General features: G+C 39.9%; 2 protein-coding genes across 4 annotated transcripts in view; one reads left to right on the top strand and one right to left on the bottom strand.

Moving 5' to 3' along the window:
- The window catches only part of BRAP (BRCA1 associated protein), a 33,776-nt gene extending 26,925 nt beyond the window's left edge, over positions 1-6,851 (bottom strand). The window contains exons 1-4 of one of the 2 annotated variants that reach the window (XM_081283404.1): positions 6,622-6,851; positions 4,145-4,306; positions 3,145-3,343; positions 1,562-1,751 (exon numbers count right to left, since the gene is read on the bottom strand). In XM_081283404.1, the coding sequence (XP_081139530.1) occupies positions 1,562-1,751; positions 3,145-3,343; positions 4,145-4,306; positions 6,622-6,703 (633 nt within the window). In that variant the 5' untranslated portion in view covers positions 6,704-6,851. Of the gene's footprint in view, positions 1-1,561; positions 1,772-3,144; positions 3,344-4,144; positions 4,307-6,621 lie in introns of those variants that run through there. The other variant, XM_081283405.1, reaches the window with a different exon arrangement.
- A 95-nt stretch (positions 6,852-6,946) lies between these two features.
- ACAD10 (acyl-CoA dehydrogenase family member 10) overlaps positions 6,947-23,191 on the top strand; it is a 54,549-nt gene continuing 38,304 nt past the window's right edge. The window contains exons 1-4 of one of the 2 annotated variants that reach the window (XM_081283395.1): positions 6,947-7,035; positions 13,129-13,327; positions 19,725-19,873; positions 22,845-23,039. In XM_081283395.1, coding sequence (XP_081139521.1) covers positions 13,141-13,327; positions 19,725-19,873; positions 22,845-23,039 — 531 coding nt within the window. In that variant the 5' untranslated portion in view covers positions 6,947-7,035; positions 13,129-13,140. Of the gene's footprint in view, positions 7,248-13,128; positions 13,328-19,724; positions 19,874-22,844; positions 23,040-23,191 lie in introns of both variants that reach the window. The other variant, XM_081283394.1, reaches the window with a different exon arrangement.

Below are 23,191 nucleotides of genomic sequence, written 5' to 3'. Positions count from 1 at the left end.
ATTATTACATGTACTACCAGGTTTAATTAGTTTAAGGTGCCACTTTCCCAGCTTCCAAAGCTCCTCAGACTTTAGAAGGCCTGATGACAGTCTGTAATACCAGGTAAATGCTTTTCCATTCTTCATGGGAACTGTAAAGTCTACAGGACAGTTGAAACACTTTTTAAACATCTCCCTCAATGGTGGGATACTTTGTAAAGATTAAACAGCCTGTACCTTCTTGTACATAGAACTCCACAACAGAGGGGCCCAGGCAACATGTACAAACATAATTCAAATTTCTCTTAATTTCCTCCACATGCTCACTGGATGGCTGCCACTGATCTCAACTCTGAAGCTCTATAATGAGGAAAGAGATGGCAAATGGCTCTTGTGTCATGCGCTCCCTTTCACCTACAAACTCTGGTGACCAGTCAGAGAGGAAACAGCAATTGACCCTATAAACCCACTCATTTCTTTGTTAATCAGCAAGCTGGAAGTATTTGGGACAAATTCAGGAAGACTATTTATCAATGAGGCGAGAGGTTTTGTTTGTTTGTGGGTTTGCAGTGCCAGGGACTGAACCCAAAGGCTCTCTATTTCTGAGCCCTTTTTATTTTTGATTATGAGACAAGATCTCATTAAATTGCCTAGGCTGCTGGCCTTGAACTTGTGACCCTCCTGACTCAATGGAATTTATAGGTGTGTGTCACTGCAGCTGGCTGAGAAGTTAACTTTTGAAAAAACTGCCTTTCAAAATCTAATGTAAACAAAACAAACAAAAACCTAGTAAAATTCCAATGGAAAAATACAAAAGCCTATTAAAAAAGAGAAACAACTGAGTGAATCTAAGGATCACCTTTTAATAACTTGAATAATACCTAAAGCTTACCTCATTTTTATATTCACATACAAATATGCATGTTTACAGGGATGAATAAGCAAAACCAAGAGAATATCTTCTAACATCTTTAGAACTGAGGTACATAGAAAGTGCTATTTAAGTGAAATGAAGCGAATGGCAAAACCCTCCTACACCAAATAGCATCTGTTACAATGCATAAGCACTTTTAAAAACTGAAAATATCCTCATTTGTTCTGTGTTTGTCTCTATTGTAATAATATTCAATCAGGACTTTAAAATATAACACTTCAAATCATGTCACAAAATCCCTCTTGTCACCAAATTTTACATTTAAAAAAATAAATTTTATTTTCTAAACTATGTCAAAGAGCACCTTGTAAAAAAGAAAATGAAAGAAATAAGGTAATAGCAAATAATACAATAGTGTCAATTTCAAACGTTTGGGAACTACTGCTTTACTGGAATAGTTACTACTGCATAAACAACCAAAAAACTAGATTTCATATCCAATCAGATGCATAAAAAACTCTGGATATCAATTATAATGGTATTTTTGCCAATGAATTTAGAAAGACATCTACAGTTACAATACCCTCAAAGATATGTAAGTCAAGAACCTTAAGTGAAAAATGTTGTAAATCACACGCGGCTAGTATCATACAGTTTCAAAAACACAAGTTTTTGTGGCAAAGAGATTTTTAATATCTTAACTTTTACCTGTGCACTAAACTTTATCAGCACCATATATTGATTTGGAGTAGAGTCTCTGATGATTTTCATTTGTTCAATTACTTCATTAAATGGGGCGACAAACTTCATAAGGTCATGACTGGTCATTGTAGCAGGGACTGTGAGAATACACAGCATGGCACTGCGCCTCACATCTTCTTTTAAGGAGGTCATCTTACTAATAAGACAATAATTAAACTGTCTTGAATAGATGAGGTATAGTTAGTTCGGATAACACTAATTTGACAACTTATGTCCAAGAAAATAGGAAGAAATAAAAACTTGTAATATTTTAAAAATAAATTTAAATAGCTTGTCATTTTACTTAAAAATATACACTAGATGAGTAATACAAAATCCCCTAAATGTATCTGTAGTGGATGTTAAGGCAAATTTATTAAATTATTTTATATGTATATACATACACATATATATACACAACCACATATATATGTGTATGTATATCCCCCCACCAAAATTTTCAATCTTTAGTTAAAGGCCTGTCATGGTTAAAATGTGCATTAGGGAAAGTCAGTTCATCTTTTATTCTGATTAGTTTTTGAAAAATAGTCTGTTACTGGGTAACTTAAAAGTACAAATTTTCTCAAAATGTCTAGAAGAAAAATAGAGCTCTAAATCTAAAAGAGAACTCTAAACCACAAGGATATTATAGAAAGTGTTGCTGGGAAGGACAAGTTGGAAGGGAGCGGAATGAAAAACTTCCCACAATGCAATTTGCTTTTGAAATGCTGCAAACTCACTTGACAGCTGTGATCCAAAATGGCTACTTGAGTATTTGCTGTTTTCCCAGGAGGGACCTGGCAAACAAGTTAAGATAAGGATAGCCTTTAAGACATTAACTACCAATTATCAGCCGGGTGAGATGGTGCACACCTATAATCCCAGCTACTTGGGAGGCTAAGGCAGGAGGATTGTAAGGTGGAGGCCAGCCTCAGCAATTTAGTGAGAACCTGTCTCAAAATAAAAAATAAAAAGGGCCGAGGATGTACTCAATGGTACAGTATCTCTGGGTTCAATCTCCAGTACTACAAAAACAAACAAACAAACAAACAAACAAACAAAAAAACCCTCACAAAAATCAAACCACCAACTCCTACCAATTATCCAAGAAGCTGATGGTCTAATTTGTGAAATATCTAGCCAAAGGCTTCCTTCCCTTGGGCCTCCAGCAAGGTTTGTTTATACCAAATACCACAGGAAAAATTTTTTTAAAAAGTAATACATATTAGGATTAGTTAACTGACTTCTTAGTTCTTCCTTCTTCCTTTCAATCCTCCAATCATCATCCATGACTAACCGCTAAGACAATATTTTCCAAGGTATTTTATTAAGTGTTCCTACACATTTCTTTTGTGAGAAAAGCTTTGACCCTATCCACAAGATCAACCAAATGTAAAACATCTGAGAATTCCCTAACACACAATACATTAAAGTACTACCTTTTTGAAGCTTAAAATACCTACCACCTCCCTTATAGCTAAAAGAATTTTCTCTATCCCAAGGCAAAAACAGACCTACCCAAAAGAAAAATATTTTTCTTTTTTTCTTACTTTGTCTTATATAGGTGCATAATCCCATGAACTATTTCAACAGAAGGATTTCCACTGAAGAATGAAATCTGGTCTGGAAGCTGTTTGGATGGAGAATCAGGAGCTGCATTTATGCAATCTTTACTTTGATCTCTACTTCTCTGCACAGTGAGGGATGCTTCTGAAGACTTCTTTTCTTCCATTGCATCTTTTACCTCATCTTTCACAAATCAAAAATTAGCAGATTACAAACAGTTGGAAATATGCTAAAGAATTCTAATTGGTTAAAATTTCAAGTTAGAACACTAAACTCTGACATAGAAAATATAATATACTGCATTAAGAACTATGTTCACAGAAAGCCAAATGTGGGCACATCCCAACTTTAAAGTTCATTAACACCCTCAGAAACTGGAGGATGGCTTTTACATCCAGCAGTAGCATAACACAAGCAGACATCTTCCATCACACACTCCTGAGTGGGACAAACATTCAGGGCTATTTTGTTTGAAAACCAAACCTACCAGTTCTGACCATCCCCATGCCTGAAATGCAGAACACATCCACTCCCTCAGTTGGAATGAGCTGGCAGGGCAGGGGAGGAACAATATGCTTATCTAGATGCACTTATGATCTATTGCTAACTTAGGTGGTAAGATGCTCTCCTCCACCAAGGAGGGTTGCAAATATAGCTTGTTAGGATTTTTTTTTTTTTTTTTTTTTTGAGATAAGGTGTTGCTATGTTGCCCACGTTGTCTTTGAGCTCCTGGGGTCAAGTGATCCTCCGGCTTCAGTCCTCCAAGTGGCTGGGGCAATAGGCATGTGCAATGCATGACCAGATTAATTTAGAAGAAACATTTAGAGATGCTGAAATGTGCCTTAATGACCTCATGTAAAAGCATGCAAGCAGTAAAAAGATAAAAGTGTGCTCCAGGTTAACATTATGAGTTCACAAAACACATATAAAACAAGTAACTGGAAGCTCACATTGCAAAAGAGTCCAGAGTTTCTGAAAATATACCTGGGTTGGACTTCATGGTCTCAATGATTACATCTGTCATTTCCCGGCGGCCAAGGTGCTGATGAATGATTGTTGCTTTTTCCCCTGGTGACTTCCCTTCTAAACAGGCAACAGCTGAAGCAAGTGTCTTCTTTTTGATCTCCTCATTAGACATTTCCCCAGCTATAGAATATATGAATAATATCTGAACATAAAACAAGCTCCTCTCCATTCTCAATATCCCAGTCAATAGGTTTCCCTTTTCTTTCTGCTGCTCTCCCCTAAGATGCCTTTTCAGTATCCAACTCACTCACCTCTGGGACTCCAGCAGTCAGCAAACAGTCAATAAGCTACCACTAACATAAACTCACAAACAGGGTTGTTTTGGTAGAATCAGGCATTTTAATGTAAATCAACAAGAGTCAGCTTCAGAGAAGGTTCAATAACAACTATGTTTACATGAACTAACATTTTAGTAACTGGTTAAACTGACCCTGGATTGGGCCTAAATTTCAAAATCTTTAGAGGTCTTTTTTTTTTTTTTGGTGGTACTAGGGATTAAATCTGCACCCTTGCACATGCTAGGCAGACACTCTGCCACTGAGCTTCATCCCTATTCATCCCCCCTTTTAAATTTTAATTTGAGACAGGTCTCACTAAGTTATCCAGGCTGGCCTGAAACTTGTAATCCTGTCTCAGCCTCCATAGTTTCCGGGATCACAGGCATGTGCCACTGTACTGGGCTAGAGATCTCTTTGTAAACATCCTGGGTCACTGACATGCTATAGATCAAACCACATAAATCTATCATTTCTATCTTAATGAAACACATAAACGAGAAAAGGAATTTGGTGTCTCGACTAAAATAAGCTTTGTGAGTGCAGGGACAAGGCTTATCTTGCCCATCACTGTACTTTGTGTCCAGCACACAAGGAGAGCTCTCTAAATATATGTTAAATAAACAACTACACAATTGACTCACACAGATGTTTATGTGTGGCAAATTCCAATTTGGTTGGCTTTCAGAACTAAGGAGTCACTTTTAGCCTTTAAAAGGTCCTAGTAGGAAAGGGGATATAGCTCAGTGGGAAGGTGCCTGCCTAGCATGATGAGGCCAGTACCACCAAAAAAAAAAAAAAAAAAGAAAAAGAAAAAAGAAAAGAAAGAAAGAGAGAGAGAGAGAGAATTAATTAGTTAATTAATTAAAACAAAAAATCCTCATAACCTTGAATTAAAACATATTCATCTGAGGCCAGGCCCACGCCTATAATCCCAGCAGCTCCGGAGGCTGAGACAGAAGTATCAAGAGTTCAAAGCCAGCCTTAGCAATTGCAAGGCACAAAGTAACTCAGTGAGACCCTGTCTCTAAAACACAAAACAGGGCTGGGGATATGGCTCAGTGGTTACGTACCCCTGAGTTCAATCCCTGGTACCCCACAAAAAAACATATTCATCTGAAACCAGCCTGGGCAACATAGTGAAATCCTGTCTCAAAAAAATAAAAAATAAAAAATCACAGTCATCTTTAACTTGCAGCTCCAAAGTTGACATACTTGGAGTAGTTTTCAATGATGACATCCTTACTTGCCCTACTCCCATATTCTTGTGAATTTTCTTGTTTCTCCTTACCTTTGCAGAATTTATCACAGTTATAATCCTACACTTATTCTTTACTTATTTAATTATCTGTCTCCCCCATGAAACTGCTGGTACATTTCAGCAGAGACCATATCCGATTCTGCCCAAAACCTAAGCTCCAGCCATTATTGAGCATTTAATAAATATCTCTTGAACGAAAGTTGTTATTAGGTAATCTTTTGAGGACCCAGGAACAGAGTATAGCTGCATTCCCCACTAGGATGGCATGTGCTGGGGTTGAAGAGCTCATTCTTAAGTCCAGCTCTCAGGGTTGGAATCCCAGTTTCACCACTTACATGTACCTTTAGGCAAATTATTTAATCACTGGGCCTCAGTTTCCTTGTAAAAGATTCAAACTATCCATCTGCCTTAAGGTTGTTGCCGAGGTCATTAAAGAAGAGGATGCACACAGGTTTCCAGTGCAGTGCTTGGATATAGGAAGTGCTCGAATTTTATTTACTAGGATTATCGTCATGAGGCACCTCAGGGAAAAGGAACAGTTTAATTAAACCAGGGACCATCAGAGTCGTTGGGGACCTAGTCCCTGCTTTCACGAAGCCTAGAGAAAAGCATGTGAGACAAATGTATCACTCGACTCAGACGGGGCGGAGAAGGAGACGCGCTAGGTGAAAGCTCTCGGGAAGGCACGGGAGGAAGGGCCCAGGAAGGATTTCACATCTAGAGGTGACATCTGGGAAGGCCTCCTAAAGATGGATAGAATAAGAGGATCCCAACCACCTCTCGCTTCTGCCTGAGGCAGAAGCCCTCGCCACGGCCTGTCCCCGGACCCACGTTTCGGGAAGGCGAACCCCGGGGCCCAATCCCGGCCACAGGTAAGGCGGCGCGGCACTGGGACTCACCCGCGGCGCTGAAGCCGAAGCCAGCGGGAACGGCCGAGTGTTCTGCGAGCTCCAGTCGGATGACAACCAGTGACACACTCATAGGGCAGGCGCTGGCCGGCGAGAGCTCCGGCGGGCTCAGACCAGGCTGGGAGGCGAACCGAGAGGCCGAGCGGCCCGGGGCCGGCAGCGCCGCCGCTGCCTCAGCAGCACCAGTCCCCCGCGCAGCCTTTGGAGCCACAACAACCTGCACTTCCGCCTCTCGGCCGCCGTCTCTGACCCACGGGGTCACGCAGGCGCACACGAGCGCACGCTCCGATTGGGCGAGGCGGCGTGGGGGCGGGCCTGAGTGGTTCCGGACTGGAGCTTCTGGAGGTCGGAGAGGAAGGACACATTTGCGTTTGCTGGCGTGGCACCCCACCGGGAAGCCCAGCGGTGGGTTTGCGCCCAGGCCCCATTAACCTCTACCTGCCCGAGAGGCTTCGTCTTCAGCCCACCTCGGCTGCCTAGTGCCCGGCTCTGCGAGATCTCGAATTGAAACCCGCGTTATGCTGAGGATTTTTGCGTTTGATCTCTCTCTCCAACCCTAGGAAGGGTTGCTTTGTATCAGGCCCACTTTACAGATCCGTACGCTGAGGCTCAAAGAGGTGATTCCCACCCCATGCCTTCGCAGATGTTTCCAGAAAGCCTAGACACTGTTGGGGGCCCTCGGGATACATGGGTGAATGGAGCAATCACGGTGTCTACTTATGCAGTTGACCTTCATCACTTGTTGTGTCATCTTTGAACTAATCGTTGTAGAAAGTTGGGCTAATATTCTTAAGTGGTTGTGAGGATGAAATGAAATGATGTGTATAGAGATAACGGTAGCGTTCTTTTAGAATGTCAGATTGCTCTTAGAATATAGATATTGACAAATTACAATTGATGCATACATGGCATATACATGACCAGGATGCTGCTCTAGGTATATGATATGAGCATATATAAGATGTGTCACAGTCATCCTGGACGTGTCTAGGTATATGGATTTTCTATAGATGTATAACACCATCACATGATATATCCATATATGTAACTTGTGACTATACCCACCACTTGATATATCCATATGTGTAACTTGTGACTACACCCACACGATATATCCATATATATAACTTGTGACTACATCCTACGGAATGTCTCATACCCTTTTTAAATCAGTCTCTCAGCCTCTGCACTTTTGACATTCTTTGAGGGTGTGTAAATGTGTATCCTGGACGTTGTAGGATGTTTAGAAGCATCCCTGTCTCTGGTCTGGTCCATCAGATGCCAGTAGCACTCTTCCCCCGTGGTGATCACCAGAAATGTATCCAGATATTGCCAAATGTCCCCTGGGGCCCAAATCACCCTCTATTGAAAATCACTGGTTTATGTGAAAGTGCTTAAACATGTACAAATACATGAGACTTTATGTGAACTTTTTTGGATGTGATAGTACTGGATAACTTTTTTTTTTTTTTTTTTTTTTTTGGTGATGGTTTTGGGGATTGAACCCAGGGCCTTGCACATGCAAAAGCATGCACTATACCTCTGAGGCACCCCCCAACAGCCTAAGTTATAGATAACATTTACTGGTGTGCTAGGTACTAATGAGTGCTTTTCCTATTTTTATCTAATGAAAAGATAACTTTGTGAGATAGGTACTATAATTGTCCTCATTTTACAGAGAGGGAACCTGAGGAACCCCTCTCTCCAACCCTAGGACGGGTTGCTTTGTGTCAAGCCTACTTTACAGAGTCAAGTGTTCAGGATCTCACACTTAGTAAGTGGCAGAGCTAGAATTTGAATGGAACATATCTATTTCAAGAGCCCAAACTTAATTTCTTTACTAAAATATTTCTTAATGTGTAATAATAAACACTGTGTGTCTATTCACAAAAACAAGTAGCAAATCTATACTACGCCAATCTCAGAGAAATACAGGGAGGAGATGACAAATATTCCTTGTGGTTTATAAGATTCCAGTTCCAGAGAACTAAAATTTTCAGCCAGAAATGTCCAAGTTGGATACATTATAGTTCTTTGTGACTGCCAACCACTAAGATTATCCCTAGCTTTTTCCTATTTTCTGATATATTCAAGCTTATGCATGTTTACTTTGTGCAGTTGTGCCAGGGCAGTTGGGTAGGTTGTTGATAGGCAAAAGAAAGTACCCAGAGATAGCATGTGAGACATGTAAATTATTGGGGAAAGTGTATGATAGTTCAGCAACTGCTTCACAAAGAGTTCAATAGCAATAGGCTGAACAGAGAGCACATGTCCCTCAACATGTTTCACCAAGCAGCAGCTCCTCTACCTCATGATGTTCTATCCAATGACAGCCAGCTGAGCAAGTGACATGTATCCTTTCCATAGTGCCCTCAGTTCCATGTCTGTTGCTACTGAGAGGGGTTTTATGTGTTAGGCTGCAAAAACAGTAACATCATTGGTATTAGGTTGCTTAGTTTGTATCCCAAGGAGCAGATGTCCTGGAATACAGGAAAGAAAGTAGCTTTCTACAGATAACACTAACTTGCCTTAGTTTCTAGTGGGCCTGAGAGAAAGCCAGGGTCCTTCAAGATCATATGTATTTGAACTTTCCAATCTAGGCTTGCTCTCCTGGTTCTCTTAACATGACTAAGTTTTTGGGAATAGAAAGGGTGTATTCAGGGACATGGTGTTTTTACTTTTCCCTTTTCTTTAAAGTAATAAAATGCATCCTTCTAACTCATTTATGTAAGCATCTGCTCTGTGTCTAGAAAGGCCTCAGGGGATGGATGTATACAAAGATGAATAAGATAGTCCTTGTCTTAAGGGAGCTTACAATTACAGGAATAGATAGAAATGAAAACAATTCCTGAATAATGGAGTAAGTGTTCTACTAAAGTATAGAGAAGGAGCAATGGGAGGGGAAAAAGATGCCTTACTCTTCTTAGAGAAAGAAAAAAGCTTCTGTAAGGAGATAAATCTAAAGCTGTGATGAATAAACAAATGGAAATTCATGAGGTACAGTTCAGGAAGGTGTTCTAGTCAGCACAGGACATGGCGAGGTGTGGAGGGATGAGAACTTAACAGCCCTTTTTGCTCGGACGAGAGCATTCTTGGCAAGTAGCTACAACAAAACTGACATCTAAAGGCGGAGGATTAAGCAAGCTGCCTGTGGGAGCATCGCCCACATGTCCATTAGCAGGAGAGTGTAGAGGACAGTTACTTCAGTTAGGAATTATTAAAGTTGGCCCTTCAGGCCCCAAAGACACTGTTTATCTCTCTCTCTCTCTCTCTTATTTGTTTTTTTTTTTTTTTTTTTTTTGTAGAAGGACACAATCCCTTTAATTAATTAATTAATTTTTATGTGGTGCTGAAGATTGAACCCAGTGCCTCACACGTGCTAGGTCAAGCGCTCTACCACTGAGCCACCACCCCAGCCCTCATCTCTCTTAAACCCTTGCACAAGACATATTTACATGTTTATGAGCCTATAAATAAATTTATCTTTGTATCATAAACGTTGGCATTGGCATAGAAACGTAAGTAAAACCAAAAATGTGGAGATCATCCTCGAAGTTTTTATATTTTGAAAATTACTCCAAATTCAGCAAGTTTCCAATGCCCAAGAAGCGTATTATGTCATTTTCAAGATTTACTGTTTATGATTCCTTTTTTGATTTTTTATTTTATTTTATAATATTTATTTTTTAGGTATTGTTGGACACAATGACTTTATTTTATTTATTTATTTTTTTAATGTGGTGCTGAGGATCGAACCCAGGGCCTCACTCGTGCTAGGCAAGCGCTCTACCACTCAGCTACAACCCCAGCCCTGGTTCCTTTTTTTAGATGCTTAATTAGGTTTTTGACTCTTTAAGGTTGAGGCCAGCCTGAGCAACCTACTGAAACCCTGTCAGAATATGCAGATTTAAAAACAGCTGGGGGGGCTGGGGATGTGGCTCAAGTGGTAGTGCGCTCGCCTGGCATGCGTGTGGCCGGGTTCCATCCTCAGCACCACATACAAAGATGCTGTGTCCGCCAAATACTGAAAAATAAATATTAAAGTTCTCTCTCTCCCTCTTTCTCACTCTCTCTCACTCTTTCTTAAAAAAAAAGAAAAATTTAAAAACAGCTGGGGATATAGCTCAGTGGTACAGCACTTGCTTAGCAGACACAGGCCCTGGCTTCAGTCCCATAAAATTGTGAGTTGTCTTGCCAACCTGCTTGGCTCTAACCTGGTTTTTAAAAAACTCTATTTTGTGTGTGTGTCTACTAGGAGTCAAACCCAGGGCCTTCTGTGTGCTATGCATACTCTTTTTGAAGTTGTGGTTGGACATTTATTTATTTATTATTTTTGTGTGGTGCTGAGGATCAAACCCAGTGCCTTACATGTGTTAGATGAGATCTGTACTACTGAGCCACAACCCCAGCCCCATATGCATTCTCTTTACCACTAAACCACATCCTCAGACACTCTTGCCCCACCTTTTAAAAAAATATTTTTAGTTGTAGATGGACACAATAATTTTATTTATTTATTTTTATATCTTTATTTTATTATTATGTGATGCTGAGGATCGAACCCAGTGCCTTACGCTTTCCAGGAGAGCCCGCTACTACTTGAGCCACATCCCCAGCCCCAATAATTTTATTTATTTCTTTAAGTGGTGCTGATATTTGAACCCAATGCCTCACATATGTTAGACAAGTCTACCACTGAGCCACAACCCCAGCTCTCCTTTTTTTGAGATTGGCCCAGGCCGGACTCAAACTCCTGCACTCAAGTGATCCTTCTGCCTCAGCCTCTTGAGTAGGTGGGACTGTATAGGTGAGTGCACTCCACTCTGCTAAAAGCCTTGTTTTTTGTGGCATTTTTGGAGATCGAGCCCAGGTTTCAAGCATACTAGGCAAACACTCTCTCACTTTTTTTTAACAGCCGCAGCCTTTTTTTATTTTTTATTTTGAGACAGGGTCTTGCTAAGTTGCCCCGCCTGGCTTTGAACTTGGAATTTTTCTGCCTCAACCTCCTGAGTTGCTTGGATTGCAGGTGTGTGCCACCATGATCAGTAGAAAAGCTTTTCAACTATAGAAAGCACATAAAAAGCTTAATGATTTTCAAGAGATTTTCCTCCAGTTTTTTATTTCAAACTTATAGAAAATGTGAAAGAAAAGACAATCATCTCCCATATACTTTTAAAAATACCTTTATTTTATTTCTCTTTATTTTTATGTGTTGTTGGGGATTGAACCCAGTGCCTCATGCATGCTAGACAAGTGCTCTACCACTGAGCCACAAACTGGGACCTCCCATATACTTTTTAATCTAGATTCATCATTAACATTAATCTCAGTTCATGTGAATATAGGAATATATACATGTATCAACATACATGCATATATGTATGCAGTTCTTGAACCTTTGTGTGGGGTGGTGTGTGTGTGTGTGTGTGTGTGCGCGCATGTGATCCATGCCAGGGATGGAACCCAGGGCCTTGTATTCTAAGTCAACTCTCCACCACTGAACTCTTCCCCAAACCTTTTGAAGGTGATTTTAGAAAAGAGGCAATGGGGAATCATTAGGAGGCTAGGGCAGTGATCTGTAGGAGAGATGATGTTTTGATGATGTGACGGTGACATCCTAAGTAGTAGGAGGAGGGAGGTACAGGATGTCTTGGGAGAATACAGGAAAGACCGGTAAACTGCAACTCAGGGGACCATTTGGAATTAGCCAGGAAATTGGTGCCAAGTATTTCAGATCAAGGGAGCAACATATGCAAAGACAGGCAGGAGGTGAATATAGTATGTTTAAGAAAACTGCACGTGGATACTTGTGTTGGCTTCTCCCTGGTTGAGGTGAAACAACAGGGTGAATTGAATTGCTGCAGATTGGAGGGAAGCAGATCTTAGGGGTCCTTTAAAACCAGGTTAAGGAACTGAAAGTTTGCCTTAAGGGCAATAGAGACTCACTGAAGTTTTTAAATGGGATTAAGATGTGATCTGATTTGCAGTACTGAAAGATTATTCTGACAAATGAAGAATGAATTGGTAAGAGGTTTGAAAAAAGGCAGAGGGAGCAGTTAAGATCCACAGATAGAGGGCTGGGGATATATCTCAGTTGGTAGAGTGCTTGCCTTGTATGCACAAGGCCCTGGGTTCAATTCCCAGCACACACACACACACACAAAATCATGGACAGGCAGAATGATGACAGTGAGAAAGAGTGAGAAAGGGAAGGAGTGGAATTGACAATGTCAGAGCAACTGGCCTTGCCATGGCTAAGTAGAGATGGCAGGAATTCAGGACTGAATCTCACTTTTTAGCTTGGGCAGCTGGGTGGATGATGGAGCCATTTGGTGGGCAGTCAGGGAGGGAGGAGACACTGAGATCAATTATTGATGTGGTTTTTGAGACCCTTGTTGATCAGTTGGCAATGTCTAAATGGCATTCCTAAGCTCCAGGGCAGGGGCCTGCATAGAAGTAATGAGGTCAAGCTGTGCCCTGTGCCTTCTTCTCACACAGCCTGAGCTCAACATGTGCATAAGGAGGCTTTTCCAGTCCTCCTGTCTCCCCTGGACATGGAGAGCAGCTTTCATGAAGTCCATGCAGTGCAGGCAGCAGAGGACCCACCGATGGACACATTCTGGGGGTGGCACCTACAGAGCGGTGATTTTTGACATGGGCGGAGTTCTCATTCCTTCTCCAGCCAGTGTGGCTGCAGGTGAGCTTTTCATTCTTTTTCACTTGGGGGCTGAAGTATGTATGGTGAGAGGGGATAGGGGAGACACATCTGGGCAGCAGCATATCCCAGAGGGCAGTGCACTGACCCTTGAATCAAATTCCAAGCACTACTTAGTGGCTGAGTGTCTTGGGCAAATTGTTCAACTTCTCTGAGTCTTTAGTTTTTTCATCATTAAATTCAGATTAATAATGGTACCAACCTCCTTGGGATTTGAGGAAGAGTTAAATGAAATAATCCACTGGCATAGCACAGAGTGCTCAGCTCATCCCTTCTTCTCAGTAAACAACAAGCTGCCGTGGTTATTATAGTTTTGATGAGAATTTAACTACCTTTCCCTGGGAACAGTACTACTGAAATCTTGAATGCTGAATGAAATTCCCCAGTGGATCACAACCTTTTCTGCTACCTCCCTTACAGTGTTAACTTTTGTTTCTCAAGCCCTCCCTGGTTTTCCTTCTTTCTCCTCTCTGTTCAACTTACATTAATTAGTTCAGTTTGGGTTTCAAGATTTAGAAATCCTAACAAAACAGGAACTGAAACAAAATAGAACTTTCTTTCTTTCTTTCTTTCTTTCTTTCTTTCTTTCTTTCCTTTCTTTCCTTTCTTTCCTTTCTTTCCTTTCTTTCCTTTCTTTCCTTTCTTTCTTTCTTTCCACAAAAGCCCAGGTATATGTCTGGGACTAGGATGCAGTTCTGTAGCATTAGGAACCCTGGTACTGGCTCTCATTTACTATCTCACTCTGTCAATGTGTGTGGTACTGGGGATAAACCCATGTCCTGAGCATGTTAGGCAAGTGCTCCACCACTGAGCCACACTCCCAGTCCAACTTTGGCTCTTTTAATATTCTCTTCATTTCCTAAATGGCCTTGAATTTGTGATCCTCCTGCTTCAGCCTCCCAAATAGCTGGGATTATATGTGTGTGCTATCACGCCTAATTTTTTTTTTGTGTGTGTGTGTGTGTGTGTGTGGTTCTAGGGCTTGACCCCAAGGCCTTGCACGTGCTAGGCAAGTGCTCTGTGATTAATCTACTGTCCCAGCTTAAATCTTACATACTTTAAAAAAAATTTTTTTTGTAGTTTAGATGGACAGAATTCCTTTACTTTATTTGTTTATTGTTATGTGGTGTTGAAGATTGAACCCAGTGCCTCACACATGCTAGGCAAGCACTCTGCCACTGAGCTATAACCCCAGCCCAAATATTACATCTTAAACCAGGTATGGTAGCAGGCTCCTGTAATCCCAGTGGCTTGGGAGGCTGAGGCAGGAATATCACAAATTTGAGGCCAGGCTCTAATTTAGCAAGGCTCTAAGCAACTTGTGAGACCCTGTCTCAAAATAAAAATAAAAAGCCAGTTTTCATAACTGACTAGAAGAACTGAAACTGGGTATGATGTGGCTCTGGGGAATTAGTCAATTTCCATATGCAAAGAGGTCAGATCCCTTTAAGCCTTACTGAACTAGTTGGAAACTTTTCCCTTAGTCTACACCCAGCCCTTCTCCTTCATGTAGAATGCCAGTACCTGTACACCAGCAAAGTGCTGTTGCTCTGTGATTAATGCCCTTGAGTTTGATACCTGCTACCACCCACCCCATCCCCCGCCAAGAAAAAAAAGAAAAATTATACTTACATTTTTTTTTAACATTTAAGATGGTGGTTAGTCAACTCTGGCCCTTGGGCCAAATTACCTGTCATCCAAGAATGACTTTTACCTTTTGAAATAATTGGAAGATATCAAAACAAGTACTCAATATTTTGCCAAGTGTGATGGTACACATCTATAATCCAAGATACTCGGGAGGCTGAGGTAGGAGGATCACAAGTTCAAAGTCAGCCTGAGTAACTTGGTGAAACCATGTCTCAAATTAAAAATTTATAAGGGGGCTGGAGCTGTAGCTCAGTGATAAGAGTGCTTTGCAAAGTATGCATAGGCCCTGGGTTTAATCTCCAATACTGCAAAATATTTGTTGGCCCTTATTCTAGTTTATACATTTTAAAATCTCACACATACTGTGTGAGATTTATAGACACATTCAGTGTCTATAAAAATGAATTTCTTTTGGAATATAGCCAGATCATTCATTATCCCTGGCTGCTTTTGCCCTATAATGGCTGGGTTGAGTAACTTCAACAGGAACTTTTATGGCTCTCAAGCCCTAAAACATTTGCTGTCTGGCTGTTGGAGAAAGCTTGCCGCTTCAATTTGAACTATTTGGTTGCTATGAAATTAATATGCATATGAGAGAAAAATTCTCTTTAACATTGTATTCAGGGAGCATAATGATAAGATCAAACTTTTTCATTTTTGCTACAGTTCTACCTCTTTTTTTTTTCTGTTGTTTTATATTCATTTCCCTGATTGTCACTGGGGTTGAGCCTTTTATGGTGTGTGTGTGTGTGTGTGTGTGTGTGTGTGTGTGTTTTGGTACTGGAGATTGAATTTAGGGGCACTAGACCCCTAAGCCACATCCCCAGCCCTATTTTGTATTTTATTTAGAGACAGGGTCTCACTGAGTTGCTTAGCATCTTGCTTTTGTTGAGGCTGGCTTTGAACTCAGGATCCTCCTGCTTTAACCTCCTGAGCTGCTGGGATTACAGGTATGTACCACCATGCCTAGCATTTTTTAGTATATTTATTGCTCACTTGGTTCTATTTTTCTATGAATTATTCATTTTTCTTGTTGATTTGCAATAATAACTTTTCATCAATTATTGTTTGTAAATATTTTTCCCTTCTGTGGTGTGTGTTGATTTTATGTAATGTTCTTTGCCATACCAAACTTTTGTTCTGTTTGTTCTTTTTTTTTTTTTTTTCTTCTTTCATGTTGGGAATTGAATCCAAGACACACTAGGCAAGTGCTCTACAACTGTACAACTGTATGTCCCTTTATTTTTTGTTTTGTTATATAAACTTAATTTTTTTGTTTTATTTTGAGGCAGGGTCTTCCTAAATTGCCAGGCTGACCTTGAACTTGGGCTTCTCCTGTCTCAGTTTCTCCAGTCACTGAGATTACAGGTGTATGCCACCTTGCACAGCTTGTGTTTTTTCTTTATGGGTTGAGCTTTTTGAGTCTTGGATAAACTCTTTTCTTCAAGTTCATGAACATATTTTATGTTATTTTCTAAATTTAAAGTGTTGTGTATTTTATCTATTGGGAATTTATTTTATTTTTTTTATTTTTTGGGAATTTATTTTAAAGTTTATTTATTTTTTTGTACTCCTGAGGCACTGTACCAGTGAACAACATCCCCAGCCCTGCTTTTTTTTTTTTTTTCGGAGCCACAGTTTCATTAAGTTGCTTAGAGCCTTGCTAAGTTGCTGAGGCTGGCCTCAAACTTGCAATCCTCTTGCCTTAGCCTCCCAAGTTACTGGGATTACAGGAATGTACCATCACACCCAGTTTGGGAATTTATTTTTGTGATGTGTAAAATTGGGATTTAATTTAATGGTTTTCCATATTAAAATTCAGTTATGTCACTCTCGTTTATTGAATTCTTAGTGCTAAAAGAGAATAAAATGCAAAGGAGGGCTGGCTTTGTGGCTTAGTGGTAGAACACTTGCCTAGCATGTTTGAGGTACTGGGTTTGAGTCTCAGCACTGCATGTAAATAAATAAAATAAAAGTCTGTTGACAACTAAAACATATTTTTAAATATATTCAAAGGAAACTTCCTGTGCTACCTTTACCCTTCTCCAGGAGGTTCTTGCCTTCTTGCCTTCTGTGGGTATCACTGTGAATGTGTGTGTGTGTGTGTGTGTGTGTGTGTGTGTGTGTGTGTGTGTGGTGCTGGGGATCGAACCCAGGGCCTTGTGCATGCAAGGCAAGCACTCTACCAACTGAGCTATATCCCCAGCCCACTGTGAATATATTCTTGTTTATCCTTTAAAATTTTTCATGTGTCTGTCTAGCTACACATTGCCATATAAGGGTATGTGTGAAACATGTATATGTGCCCACATGCATTGGATCATGTTCTGCAGACTATTCTGTACCTTTTTTTTGTAATAGTTATTTTGCCAATTTATTTCTTACTTCCTTTTTTTTAATGGTGCTGAGGATCAAACCAGGGCCTCATTCATGCAAAGTACAACATACACTACCACTGAACTACAGCCCTAGCCTTTTGCAGCTTTTTCATATCAGTAGGCATAGGTCTAGTTCAAGGGTTAGCAAACTCTTTCTATAAAGGGCTATATAGACTTTGCATTTTGTAAGCCATACTGTCTGTGTCATAACTACTCACCTCTACAATAGTGAAAAAGCATCAGTAGACAATAGTAAAGGAATAAGTGTGCTTGTGTTCCAATAAAACTTTATTTACAGAAACAGGAGGGCTGAGAGTGTAGCCCAGAGGTATAGCATTTACCTCACATGCATAAGATTCTGGGTTCAATCCCTAGCACCACAGTAAACCAAAATAAACAAAAAACAAGCAGGAAATTGATTTGGGCCCCAAGACCTATTTGTCGACTCTTAGTTTATACATTTTAACATCTCACACATACCATGTGGTATTCCTTAGGTGGATTTACCCTAATTAATTTAATAAGCCCTTTATTAATATACATTTAACCTTCCATTTTTTTTAATTAGAAGCAGTTCTGCACAAACAGCCTTGTTATCACTGTGTATTTTTCTAAATATATCTGGAAGAAATTCCTGGAAGTGAAATTACTGTATCGAATGTAGGCACATTTAAAATATTGGCAGAAATTGCCAAACTGCTCTTCATAGAGGTTATACTTGTTTATGCTTTGTCAGCAATATGTGAAGGTGCTGACTTCCCCACACACTTGCCAAATCTGAGACTATGAAAAAGGCCATGCAGTTTAGCTCTAAAATTACAGAAATATTTTTGGATTGATGGGTTTTGTTTTGATTTGTTTTGTACTAGAGATTGAACCCAGGAGTGCTTTACCACTGAGCTACATCCCCATCCCTTTTTATTTTGAAGCACGGTCTGGCTAAGTTGCCCAGGCTGATCTGAAACTTGTGATCCTCCTGCCTCAGTCTCCCGAATTGCTGGGATGACGGGCATGTACCATGACACCTGGATCTATATTGAGTTTTTATAGTCTTACTGTTCTCAAAGGACATACATGATATCATTATCATTGGTTATTTCTGAAAAATAAGATTGCTTGTCATTTTACTTTTTTCTTTTGCAATATTAGGAAGTGGACCCGGAGCACTTTACCTCTAAGCTATGTCCCAGCCCTTTTTTAATTTTGTATTTTGGGATAGTGTTTTGCCAGGTTTCTGAAATTGACAGTGAACTTTCAGTCCTTCTGACTTCACCTCCCAAGTTGTTGGGGGTTTTGTGCCACTGTGTCTCACTCTTTTTTCATTTTATAACTTTTTATGTTGTCTTAGATATTTTTAATGCACAAGTATTACTTTATTAGGAAAAAAAAGACAGTGTCTTTATTTCAAAATACACATATTGCCCCTAGAAACTGTATTACTTAGAAACAGAAAACCTCAAAGGAGAAAAAACAACACTTATTAAAATGTTCCCAGGGGGCTGGGAATGTGGCTCAAGCGGTAGCGCGCTCATCTGGCATGCGTGCGGCCCGGGTTCGATCCTCAGCATCACATACCAACAAGGATGTTGTATCCGCCGAGAACTAAGAAATAAATATTAAAAAAAAAATTCTCTCTCTCTCTCCCTCTCTCTCTCTCCTCTCTCACTCTCTCTAATAAATAAATAAATAAATAAATAAAATAAAAATTAAGGAAAAAAAAAAGATGTTCCCAGTACTACACAAATGCTGATTCATCTACTGCCTTTCCTCTTTGTGAGCAGAAATTTTCTTATTTATTCCACAAATACAGCTTCACCCAAAGTGACTGATTCAGTGTATCAGCTACATTGCTGTAAAGAATTACTCTAGCTTACAAAATGAAGAGTTGGGTTTGGGTTGCTGTCCAAATCTGGTTTGTTCCTATGTATACTTCTTTAGATGTGCTAGGACCAGGTAAATAACCTAATGTGTATGGTCCAGCCAGTGAGAGACCAAAGAAGAGAATCTATGCTGTGTTCAAGGTCATCTCAAGTGCTAAGGACCTGAGGCTCAGCAGCACTGTGTTCTCTGTCATATAAATTAGTATCTCTTCCTTCAAAGGTCCAAGGTTGAGATTTTGTTTCTTTGGTGCTGGTTTCAATCCAGGGCCTCATGCATGTTAGGCAAATGCTCTACCACTGAGCTTCATCCCCAGCCATCTAAGGTTGAAGTTTTAGTATTTCGTGTATTTCTCTAAATTACAGATAACATTTACATAGGCATCAGAGTGATACCATAGGAAGTGGTATGATAATTCCCCTGAACTCCAGCCATTATTCGATGTATTTCACTGTTGTATATTCTATTTACAGAATGGGAGATACAGAATCGTATTCCTTCTGGAACTATATTAAAAGCTCTCATCAAAGGTGGAGAAAATGGACCCTGGATGACATTTATGAGAGGAGAGATAACAACAGAGGATTTCTTAAAAGAATTTGGGAGACTTTGCTTTGAAATAGTAAGTGGAATATATACCTGCATTTCTTTTTATTATTTTTGCCTTGAAGAGCAATTGGCAATATTCATCCATAACTTGATTAAACTGAAAATAAAGTGAAAACCTAATAACCCATCATGTTTTAATCTACTAAGTCTGTCCCTAGGTACTTGATTTTAACTTCATATATGAATAAATAAAAACATTCTTTACTCTAAACCCCTCCAGCAGATATTGAAACAGGAGCCCTCCACATAATGGCTTTGATCCAAAAGCTTAATAGAATGATAATAATTTTTTTAAAATATTTTTTTAGGGGGCTGGGATCATGGCTCAGCAGCAGAGCACTTTCCTCACACATATGGGGTACTGGGCTCAATCCTCAGCACCACATAAAAATAAATAAATAAAATAAAGGTGTCCACCTACAACTAAAAAAAATTTTTTTTAAAATTTTTTTAGTTGTAGAGGGACATACAATATCTTTGTTTATTAATTTATTTTTATATGGTGCTGAGGATCAAACCAGTGCCTCACACGTGTTAGGCAAGTGCTTTACCACTGAACTACAGCCCCAGCCCCTAGAATAATAGTATTGACCATTTTCTGTGTGCAGTGCTTTGTCCTAAGCTTTTTATTTGCATGAAGTCATGTAACTTTCGAAGTAGCTGTACTAAAATATAATAGTAAGAGCAGTCCTGTGGTTGGATGGTGGTGAGCACAGCAGTGCCCCTGCACTGGACACTTAGGATGGCTAAAATGGCCAATTGGATGCTATACATTTTTCCCACAATTAAAAAAAATACAAAGACTGAGACTTATAAGCATTATGGTAAGTAAAATAGGCTAGTCAAGAAAGATGGCATGTTATTTGATTCCATTTCTATGCATGTCCTGAATAATCAAAGCTATAGAGAAAGCAGATTAGTGGTTTTCTAGGACTAGGGGTGTTGGAGGAAAGTGAGGAGTGACTTTTTTTTTAATATTTATTTTTTAGTTGTAGTTGGACACAATACCTTTATTTTATTTATTTATTGTTACATGATGCTAATGATCAAACACAAGGCCCTGTACGTGCTAGGCAAATGCTCTGCTACTGAGCCACAACCCCAGCTTGAGGAGTGATTCTTTTTTTGTGTGTGTGGTGCTGGGGATTGAACTCAGAACCTTATGTATGTGAGGCAAGCACTCTACCAACTGAGCTATATCCCCAGCCCCCCAGGAGTGATTCTTAATGCGTATGAGTTTCTCTTTAGGGTAATGAAATATTCTATGATTGATTGTGATGGTTGTATCATTTTGTGTATACGTTAAAAACCTTTGACTTATGGGCTGTTATTGTAGCTCAGTGGTGGAGCACTTGCCTAGCACATCTGAGGCACTGGATTCAATCCTCAGGACCACATGATAATAAATAAATACATCTAAACTAAAAAAATTTTTTTAAAAACCCAAACCTTCAGCTGGGGATATAGCTCAGTTAGAGTGTTTGCCTTGCATGCACAAGGTCCTGGGTTTGATCCTCAGCACCACACACACACACCCACAAAAAAAAAAAAAAAAAAAAAAAAAAACAAAAAACACCAAGCCTTTGGCTTATGAACTCTAGATAGGAAAGTTGTATGGTATGTTAATTATATTTCAATAAAGCTGTTAGATATGTATAAGGTATATATGTGTGTGTGTATGCATATATATATGTGTGTGTGTGTGTGTGTGTGTGTCTATATATATATATATATATATATATATATATATATATATAATAGCAAACTGGCCTTTATAGATTCTGAAACATTGTAAGAGTTTTTAAAATCTGCACAGATTAAATTTTAAAACAACAAAATTAACCAGAAACTAAGGTTTATAATGGTAAAGGCTTGAATAATACAAAATTATTAAGTGCCTTCCGCATCATGAAAAATAAATTGCAAGACTGAGGGTATAGCTCAGTGGTAGAATGCTTGCCTAGCTCGTGTAAGGCACTGGGTTCAATCCTCAGCACTGAATAAAAATAAATAAATAAATAAAATAAAGGCATTGGGTCCACATATAACCAAAAAATTTTTTAAATAAATAAATTGCATTTAACTGGCATGGTGGTACACTCCTGTAATCTGTGCGAGTAAAGAGACTGAGGCAGAAGGATCACAAGTTCAAGGCCAACCTTGGCAACTTAGCAAGACTCTATCAGAATAAAAGTTTAAAAAAGGGGCTGGGGTTGTGGCTCAGTGGTAGAGCACTTGCCTAGCACTTAGGAGGCACTGGGTTTGAGCCTCAGCACCACATAAAAAATTAGTAAACAAAATAAAGGCATTGTGTCCATGTACAACTAATAAATAAATAAATAAAAAGTTTAAAAAAGGGCTGGGGATGTGGCTGAGTGGTAGAGGGCACCTGGGTTCAATCCCCAGTACCATACATACATACATAAATACTTATAATACACATTCATTTGTAGACAGGCATGCAGAGGCTTAGGCAAGAGGATTGCTTTGAGCCCAGGAGTTTGAGATCATCCTAGGCAACATAGCAACATTGCTGTCTCAAAGAAAAAAAAAAAAAACAAACCAGGCATGCATGGTGGGCACGCCTGTATTCCCAGCAACTTGGGAGGCTGAGGCAGGAGGATTGTGAGTTCAAAGTCAGCTTCAGTAATTTAGTGAGGCCCTGAGCAAATCAGGGAGACCCTGTCTCTAAATAAATATAAAAAAGGGCTGGGGATGTGGTTCAGTGGTTAAGCATCTCTGGGTTCAAGCCCCTGTACCACCCCTCCCCACCAAAAAAAAAAAAAACACCACCACCAAAAACTCCCATACAGAGTTCCAAAGAGGAGCTGAACGATTCAGTTCCTTCAGGCAGCAAGTAAATGAACTGGGCTCTGTCAACCACAGAGCCATAAGAAGCCAGGAATCAGTATTTTTTTCCTGTGGGTCATGCCTGGCCCTCACTCTTCCTGACCACTGGTTCTCCCCTCCTCTCCTGTTCACAGTCAGAGACCTCCGTGCCCGTGGACTCGTTTTTCTCTCTGCTGACAAGTAAGCAAGTGGCGAAGCAGTTCCCAGTGATGACTGAGGCCATCTCTCAAATTCGATCAAAAGGCCTTCAGACCGCGGTCTTGAGCAATAATTTTCGTCTTCCCAATGGGAAAAGTTTTTTGCCTGTGGACCAGAAACAGTTTGACGTGGTAAGCTTGAGGATTCAAACCAAGGGAAGCATGGTCCGTGCTCTTGCTTCAGGGTGCAACATTGCATCCCCAACCTGAGTTAGGTTCAGATGTCATAGGTTGAAACGGGGTTTTAAAAATTTCACCATGCTCTTAGCAAGGCCAAACATTGG

The sequence above is a fragment of the Spermophilus citellus genome (assembly GCF_964194105.1).
Source record: "Spermophilus citellus genome assembly, chromosome: 3".
NCBI classification, from domain to species: Eukaryota; Metazoa; Chordata; class Mammalia; order Rodentia; family Sciuridae; genus Spermophilus; species Spermophilus citellus.
This window is presented reverse-complemented; position numbering and strand designations above follow the sequence as displayed.